This window comes from Carassius carassius, chromosome 31, assembly GCF_963082965.1.
Source record: "Carassius carassius chromosome 31, fCarCar2.1, whole genome shotgun sequence".
Taxonomy (NCBI): domain Eukaryota; kingdom Metazoa; phylum Chordata; class Actinopteri; order Cypriniformes; family Cyprinidae; genus Carassius; species Carassius carassius.
Window position 1 is genome coordinate 9,530,832 of NC_081785.1, and position 9,736 is coordinate 9,540,567.

Below are 9,736 nucleotides of genomic sequence, written 5' to 3' on the forward strand. Positions count from 1 at the left end.
CAAACGATGTGCAAATCCAGCCTCGAACTGGGCCTTGTTTATAAAATGTTCGTCAACAAGCACACTTGTGAAACTCTGGAACTTGTGAAACTTCCCTGGAAAAACAAACTATATCCAGTGTTTACATAACTTTGTTCAGCTTCCTAAAGAAAGCACACTTCTATGGAGACTTTCTTCCCGAGCAGGTCCCGTACAGCGCTGCCGCCGAATAAAGTTCATTGATGGGCGTAAATCTCGTTCTCTCTCTGGTCAATCCTTGCGCGGATGCGTTTTTTCTGGGAGAAATGCCCATATAAGGAATTCCACCCTCATCTACGTCATGAAGAGCCACAATCGAAAAAAACTTGTACACACACGGAAGTAAGATTTTTGTTTACAGAAATACTCCATCATGCGTCCAAGTTTTTTTATTTTTTACTTTGTCATGTGAATCCAACACTTTAACACCGTAAATAACTCTGAATGCATGAAACCGCATTGTGCACCCCCCTCCCTCCCAAAAAAATTACATTTTAAAGCATGCAGTATAACAGTCTGAAATAATCAAAATATGAGTGTTAAAATGAATTGTCCATGCAATGTTCATATCAAATTTTATTAAGGAATTTTGAGACATTTGTGTGCTAACAGATATAGGTACATGCTTAATGGAACAAACAAAGACAGTTATTTTACTGATGTAAATTTTGCACTTAAATGTTATTGTTCTTTTATTTTTTCCAATTTGCAATACTGACATAAATATATATGGACAGGAAATAAGTGTAAACAAGAGACTATATATTAGATATTATTACATAAAATAATGACAAAATAGAATTACAGATTCATAATATTTTCCTTCATGTTTTGAGGAGATACAATCGTTGCACATTTAAAGAGGACTTTATACAATTATGTATATAGCTGAATATAAAAATTATGTCATATGTCAAATTATATAATGCTTCTCTGTCAATACTCTACCCATTTTAAAAGTATGTATTGTTTTACATATGTATTAACTATATGCAGTGGGTGTGGAACAACACTAACAAGACTCCTGGTTTTATTTAAAGTTTAGTTTACAAACCAAGCATGTTGTTCAAGCTGAGGGTAATCTTGGCGTCATCTTCGTTGCTAGTTGTATCAGTTACTTGGTAGTCCTTTGCAGCATCAGGCTCTGTGACTTTATATGTTCCTCTATTCACTTCTGTAGGGCTGCCTGGTTCTGAAGATATGCAGAAATCTGGGCTTGTAGTACGTGAATTAGACAACCGAAGCCTTTCCTGGATCTCTACAGGAGCTGTTTGTCCATTGACCCCAGCAGATGGAGGAGAAGCATTAAGACAGGTCTTGACTGACGAGACTGAGACAACCGTGTCAGTAGTTGTTTTTGTAGGGTCAGTACTGAGGTCAACCCCTCCAGTGAGTATTGGTAAGATTCTCTCTATTTTCATCTCAGGTAGGGGGTGAGGCTTGAACAATGGTATATTTTCAGGGAGTTTAATTTCTCCAGTGGTACCATTTACTTCTGGTGCTTTAATGCTTATATCTGCATCGTTTGATTCAGTAGATTTTCGCCAGAATGGCCATTTTACCCTATGCTTGGAGCTCTCAACTTCAGTGTTGATGCCTGGAACATCTACATCAACCCCAACATTTGGTAGACTCACATCAATATCAGGAGTACCAACCTCAGGTAAAGATAGTTTCAAATCTGGTCCACTTACATCAGCAGCAATGTCAACATCAGGAGATTTGACTTTTGGACCAGACCGGTTAAACTTTTTGAGTGTTGGAAATTTAAACTTTCCTTTGGGAGCGCTGATTTCAACATCTGCTGTGGGAACATCTACATCAACCCCAGGTTTTGGTAGACTCATATCAGTATCAGGAGTACCAACCTCAGGTGCAGATAGGTTCAAATCTGGTCCACTTACATCAGCAGCAATGTCAACTTCAGGAGATTTGACTTTTGGACTAGATAGGTTGGACTTTCTGAGTGCTGGGAATTTCAGCTTTCCTTTGGGAGCACTGATGTCAACGTCTGCTGTGGGAATGTCTACATCAACCCCAGCTTTTGGGAGACTCACATCAGTATCAGGACTACCAACTCCAGGTGCAGATAGATTCAGATCTGGTCCACTTACATCAGCAGCAATGTCAATATCAGGAGATTTGACTTTTGGACCAGACAGGTTAAACTTTTTGAGTGTTGGAAATTTAAACTTTCCTTTGGGAGCACTGATGTCAACGTCTGCTGTGGGAACATCTAAATCAACCCCAGCATTTGGTAGACTCACATCAACATCAGGAGTACCAACCCCAGGTGCAGATAGGTTCAGATCTGGTCCATGTACTTCAGCGGCAATGTCAACATCAGGAGATTTGACTTTTGGACCAGACAAGTTAAACTTTTTGAATGTAGGGAATTTCAACTTTCCTTTGGGAGCACTGATGTCAACATCTGCTTTGGGAAGGTTTAAATCAGCATCTGGCACATTGACATCTGCATCAACATTCGGAGCTGAGAGGCTGAGATCAGGAGCTTCTGTATTCAAGTCAATCTCAGGTGTCTTCACTTTTGGACCAGAAAGGTCAACTTTTGGTTTCTTAAATGTAATCTGTTTCAACTTTCCAGACGGAGCCTCTAAGTCTGGGGTCTTGATATCTAGATTGGGAATGCTGACCTCAGCTTTTGGTAAAGTTGCATTTACATCAGGCGCACTGATCTCAGCTTTGGGAAGATTTAGGTCAACAATAGGGGCATTTAATTCTCCTTTGAGTTTGGGAACTGAGAGATCTAGATCTGTGTTAGCTTCCAGCTCAGGCCCTTTAACTTCTGGCCCCGAGAAATTCATTTTTGGCAAATTGAAATGTGGCAACTTCATTTTTCCAGATGGCGCATTAATGTCAACATTTGGGACTTTAAGGGTAGCATCAGGTCCTTCAAGTTCTGCTTTTGGCAAGTCTATGTCTACATCTGGGGTGGAGAGATTGAGATTTGGTGACTTTAGATTTCCCCCAATGTTTGCAGTTGGAGCATTCAAGTTGGCCTTTGGCAGGCCAATGTCTACAGAGGGAGAAGGAATGTCACCTTCAAATTTAGGTGTGGAAACACTAAGATCGGGTGCTTTAACATCTACATTAGGTCCTTTGAGTTCTGCTGAGGGGATATTCACATCTACATCAGGTGCATTTAGATTTGGGGTTTTAACACGATGTCCAGAAAGACCAAATTTAGGCATCTTAAAGTGAGGTAGCTTGGCTTTGCCAGAGGGAGCATCAATGTCTACTTTAGGAGCATTTATGTCAATGTCTGGGACTTCGAGGTCTACATTTGGACTTTTGACGTTAGCATCTGGCAAGTTCAGATCCACATGTGGAGCACTCAATTTGCCATCCACTCTGGGTGCTGAAAGACTGAGATCTAGAGCTTTCACATCTAGGTTCGGTCCATGGAGATCTGCCTGTGCATTGAGGTCTACATCAGGACCTTTCATTTTTGGCCCAGATAGATTTACTTTAGGCAGTTTAACATGGGGCTTATTTAACTTTGCAGATGGAGTTTCTATATCAATATCTGGTGTCATCACATTAACAGCTGGAGTTTTAATATCTAGATCTGGTGCAGAGAGGTTGAGGTCTGGTGTCTTGACATCTATATTCGGTCCATCTAGTTCAGCTTTTGGCAGATTAATATCTACTCCAGGAGCTGACATGTCCAAGTCTGGTGCTTGTACCCCTGCATTTAGATCTGGAGTTTTCAGCTTTGATTTATGCAAGTTTAGCTTTGGCATTTTAAAAGTGGGGAACTTGTGCTTTGCAGACGGAGCATTAATGTCAACATCAGGTGCTTTTACATCAACATCAGCACTTGGTAAATTGACATCTGTATTTGGGATGCTGATATCCCCATCTATCTTTGGTGCTGAGAGACTTAAATCAGATGTTGAGACATCTAAGCCAACCTCTGGTGCTTTAACCTTCTGACCAAATGTGGGTTTCTTAAATGTTGCCCATTTTTTTTTGCCAGAGGGAGCATTTATATTGACATCAGGAGATTTAATATCTACATCTGGAGCTTCAAGATTGGCTCTTGGCAGATCAGTGTCAACATTTGGTGCACTAACATCTGCATTTAATTTTGGAGCAGAAATATTTGCACCAACACTCACCTCTGGTACTTTCACTTTTGAAGCTTTTGGTTTCTTTAATTTAGGAAATTTAATCTTGCCAGAGGGAGCTTCAATGTTAGCTTTTGGTGTTTCGATGTCCAGGTTTGGACCACTGAGCTCAGTTTTTGGCAAAGTCATGTCTACTTCAGGGGTGCCAATTTCTCCATTAATCTGTGGGCCTGACAAATTAAGATTGGGGTTTTTTAGGTCAGCATTTATGTCTGGGGCGGTTAAATTCACATCACTGTCAATCCTTGGTTTTTTACCATGTAGACTAAAGGTGGGCATTTTGAACTTGGATGTTTTGGTCTTCAGTTCAGGCTTGTCCACATTAACAGAAAAATCTGGGGTGTTAAGAGTAGGGGTAGAGACACTGACATCAGGTGCTTCTAATGTACCATCCAGAGTCATGTCTTCTTCAGGGGTGCCAGTTTCTCCATTAATCTTTGGGGCTGACAGATTAAGATTTGGGGTTTTTAGGTCAGCATTTATGTCTGGGGCGGTTAAATTCACATCACTGTCAATCCTTGGTTTTTTACCATGTAGACTAAAGGTGGGCATTTTGAACTTGGATGTTTTGGTCTTCAGTTCAGGCTTGTCCACATTAACAGAAACATCTGGGGTGTTAAGAGTAGGGGTAGAGACACTGACATCAGCTGCTTCTAATGTACCATCCAGACCTGCTCCTTTGAGATTTGGTGCAGACATGCCAAAAGTTGGGTGGCTGAAGTTAGGTGTGGCATCCTTTAGCTCAGTCTGTGGCATTTTGGCATTTACTGCTGGGGTTGAGATGCCATCCTTAAAGCAAGGGGCATTTATCTGTCCACTGTTTAATCGGAGATCACCACGAGACTAAAGAGAAAGATGACATGAAGACATAGTGAGACCTGTTTAGTCTCTGTTTTTCCTTTTTCTTTCTTTAATTCAAAAAGGTACTTACCAGTTCTGCTTTCAGATCCTTTGCTGTCTTAAGTTCAAGGTTCTTGTCGTAGGGCTCGAGGATTCTGATCAGGTTTAGCACTTCATCTTTACTGAGGTGGTCCAGATGAATGGTTGCAACAACAAGCTGATCATCTGTAAGAGACAAAAAGAAAGGATACAAACAAAGTATGTTACAGAATCCATTATTATCATTAAGCTTGTTGTATGATTGAGGCATCATAGAGGATACATGTGAGTTCTTTACCTTCCTTCGGGTTAATCGCTGGATTTGTGATTCCTGTGACAACGACCTCTCCTTTTTCTGTGTCCTCCAAAGTTATACTGTTTGAGAGGGCATGAATCTTTGTTTCTCCATTCTGCACATGAACAAGGTGACATACTACCATACATTAGAATTTTGTTTATAATCTCACAAATACATAATATTTGCTAAAGTAAAAAATTATTTACTATGCCATAGCAAGGATGTAATAAGAAGTATAATGAATGTGTGAAATGCACTTAAAGGCACTGTAAACTATTGTTAGCCATATTGAAACCTCCAGCAGACCTAACCATTGAATCAGACATGCACTGTCTTCTAAATGGCTAAACAAATCTAACTACCTCTGTCAGGTATAAGGAATATTTTCTGTGGCAATTCTGTTAAAAAAATGACAAAATCTTTCAGTTGTATTTTTTTTTTTTGGTGAGAGGGTACTAACCATCATGTCTTCACTTCTTTAAATGCAACTGACATGTCATGAATACCGGTTTCCAGGAAACCTGTCAAAACAAAAAGCAACAAGACTTGAAGTAATCTTTATCATTACATTTAGGACTGTATTATGTGGATATTCATTTGAGGTTTTTTTTTTTTTTTTTTTTTTGAAGTAGGCTACATTTCAAATTTCCAAGAGAAATGTCTGATCTAAAGCCATTCAAACGAATATTTTAGTTTATTTTTTCTTTTTAGGAATATACAAAGGTAGTACAATGACTAAGTTTAATTTAAATTTAACGCCAGTTTTAGACCTGAGTGCAAGAGAAACCCCTGCTGATTTAAAACAAAGCTTTTACAAGCAATTGTCATGCCATCTTTATGTCATAAAATGATCATATACAGTATTGTTCAAAATAATAGCAGTGCAATGTGACTAACCAGAATAATCCAGGTTTTTAGTATATTTGTTCTTGCTACGTGACAAACAAGTTACCAGTAGGTGCAGTAGATTCTCAGAAGACAAACAAGACCCAGCATTCATGATATGAACGCTCGTAAGGTTGTGCAATTGGGCAATTAGTTGAAAGGGGTGTGTTACAAAAAAATAGCAGTGTGGCATTCGATCACTGAGGTCATGAATTTTGTGAAAAAAAACAGGTGTGAATCAGGTGGCCTCTATTTAAGGGTGAAGCCAGCACTTGTTGAACATGCATTTGAAAGCCTAAGGAAAATTTGTCGTTCAAGACATTGTTCAGAAGAACAGCGTACTTTGATTAAAAAGTTGATTGAAGAGGGGAAAACCTATAAAGAGGTGCAAAACATTATAGGCTCTTCAACTAAAATGATCTCCAATGCCTTAAAATGGAGAGCAAAACCAGAGAGACGTGAGAAAAAACGCAAGACAACCATCAAAATGGATCGAAGAATAACCAGAATGGCAAAGGCTCAGCCAATGATCAGCTCCAGTATGATCAAAGACAGTCTGGAGTACTGTGACAGTTAGAAGACATCTGTGTGAAGCTAATCTATTTACAAGAACCCCCCGCAAAGTCCCTCTGTTAAAAAAAGGCATGTGCAGAAGAGGTTACAATTTGCTTCTATGGTGTTGGGCCTATTTATCACATACCAGGAATCATGGATCAGTTTGCATTTGTCAAAATACTTGAAGAGGTCATGTTGCCTTATGCTGAAGAGGACATGCCCTTGAGATGGTTGTTTCAACAAAACAATGACCCCAATCACACTAGTTAACGAGCAAACTCTTGGTTCCAAACCAACAAAATTTATGTTACAGAGTGGCCAGTCCAATCCCCGGACCTTAATCCAATCGGGTATTTGTGGGGTGATATCAAAAATGCTGTTTCTGAAGCAAAACTAAGAAATGTAAATGAATTGTGGAATGTTGTTAAAGAATCATGGAGTGGAATAACAGCTGAGAGGTGCAACAAGTTGGTTGACTCCATGCCACAAAGATGTGAAGCAGTTTAAAAAAACTGTGGTCATACAACTAAATAGTGATTCACAGGATTGCTAAATCCTAGAAACAAAAACGTTTGTGCAAAATAGTTTTGAGTTTGAACAGTCAACAGCAGACACTGCTATTTTTTTGTAACACACCCCTTTCAACTAATTGCCCAATTGCACAGCCTTACGAGCGTTCATATCATGAATGCTGGGTCTTGTTTGTTTTCTGAGAATCTACTGCACCTACTGGTAACTTGTTTGCCACGTAGCAATAACAAATATACTAAAAACCTGGATTATTCTGGTTAGTCACATTGTACTGCTATTATTTTGAACAATACTGTAAGTGCATGGGTATGTGGTTACTTCTTTGCTTCCTTTTTAACCTCTCCCACACTCCTTTAGACACTTGTTACATCTATATTGCATCATTTTAGTATCCTAGTACATTTACTGGAAATAAAGCTAATTTAAGCACTACTGTATTACATGTTTTTTTAAAGATAATTTTAAATCGATATCTACTATTTAAGTACATATTAATAAGTACATATTAATAATATAATACATATTCCATGCTGCAAACCACAATGTTTAGAACAAAACATAATCAAATGATGTTTTATGATGCTCCCTTTTAAGTTCTGCAGTCTTGAGATCCGTCACATGGGCTGTGGCTTTATGACATTATGACATCTTTATGCTCTCACTGTTTGAGCTAACATAGGCCAGCAGAGATTTTTTTTATTGTTATAATTTATTTAACAAAAGAATTGCATAAAACATGCATAAGTGCAAAGTACAGCCTGCACATGCCCAATGCTTTTTAATAATAATAATACATTTTATTTATAACACACTTTATATACAAGCAGAATTCCAAAGTGCTACAGATTAAAAAAGAAACTTTTAACTTGGTATTCTCCTGTCTCTGTAACAGATTGTGTATGCGTTTGTGTATGTAGCGTTTGTGTGAGGAATGTTTTAGGAATGGATGGACTGTGGATCATGAGGAGAACCAGTTTGTTCAAATGAAAGAAAGATTAGATGATAAATACAAGGTCACTCTGTATCTCTCTTGACCAGAAAGATTTGCACCAACACTCGCCTCTGGTACTTTCACTTTTGTAGTTTTTGCTTTTAATTTAGGAAATTTAATCTTGCCCAAAGGGAGCTTCAATATTAGCTTTTGGTGTTTCGATGTCCAGGTTTGGACCACTGAGCTCAGTTTTTGGCAAAGTCATGTCTATTTCAGGGGTGCCAATTTCTCCATTAATCTTTGGGCCTGACAAATTAAGATTGTGGATTTTCTCCATTTTGTCTCTCTAAAGCACATTAATCAGACTGCGATTCGAAAGGTCAGATGGTCTTGACAAATGTAGTTAAGATTTCATGGTCAAGATTCGAACATTATAATTACCCAGCTCAGTAAAGCCTTGTGTTTAATCAGCAGCGGGAATCATTTATTGTCTCAGCTTCACCCACCACCACAACAGCTTCCAAAGACTTGCTTCTATTGCTATCATAATTTATAAGTTATTCCATATTGTTATAGCCTGCACATGAAGCATGATAAATTAGTGCTGAAAATATTTCTCTTGTTCACTACAAGTATTAATATCAAAACCTCGATAGACTTACATTTATAACAACAATCAGAGCACAGTCCACGCCAAACAAATAGTAAAAGAGATAATAAAGGAGCTGCTTTAACAACAGAACAGTCTTCTTTAGGCCTGATTTGATATGACAAACATCAATATTTTGCAAGTAGCTAAATTTATCAGTTTCAATCAGATGAAGATGCAGGATAATACATTTTGTACTATGATGTTCTTTCTGATTCTGTATGATTTATAAGAGCACTGGACAGTGGAGAGTGAGTCACTTACCCAATGTCGATCATGAGAGTCTATCTGCAGTCGCTGATGTTAACACCTCTAAACTCCAGGTGGATCTGACTGTCATCCGCTCTGTCATGGGGTTTCTTTTAAAGTAAATCATTTGAAGCAACCTAACAGGTTCTACAGCACCAGCATGACAACCACACACACAGCAATGCACACCGAAACTACAGATACAGTAAGTTTGAAAGTGATTGTAAATTTGCATGCAAATCTGTGGCATGATGTAGTTACATGTTAGTGTTATATATTTTAAATTCATTATTATTATTATTATTATTGTATATTTTCTGCATCACAGAGAGCTTCTGTTCAGAATTGCCAAAGCAACAGTGATTCAATCAGTCAGCCTCCAAAAAATCCATAATGGAAAAAACACCATAAAATTATCATATCTGAATTATGGTGAACTAAACTAAACTAATGTTTTAGTCAAGTATGTGGTCAAATATTTAACATTTGTGGGGAACAAAGGTAAACGTTTTTGGAACCATGTCCCCCTTAATGTCTATGGTACCTAGGTTTCAGTCATATCCTTAGGAACAACAGCATAGAAACATCCT

General features: G+C 38.3%; 1 protein-coding gene across 1 annotated transcript; it reads right to left on the reverse strand.

Annotated features, from left to right (window-relative positions):
- Positions 1–470: 470 nt before the first annotated feature.
- Positions 471–9,231, reverse strand: LOC132111488 (neuroblast differentiation-associated protein AHNAK-like). Its single transcript, XM_059518840.1, has 5 exons — positions 9,162–9,231; positions 5,807–5,867; positions 5,347–5,458; positions 5,101–5,234; positions 471–5,012 (listed from the first exon to the last, which is right to left on the reverse strand). Exons 2-5 carry the CDS (start codon positions 5,810–5,812, stop codon positions 1,065–1,067), a joined length of 4,200 nt encoding a protein of 1,399 aa, XP_059374823.1. The 5' UTR covers positions 5,813–5,867; positions 9,162–9,231; the 3' UTR covers positions 471–1,064.
- Between the last annotated feature and the right edge of the window lie 505 nt (positions 9,232–9,736).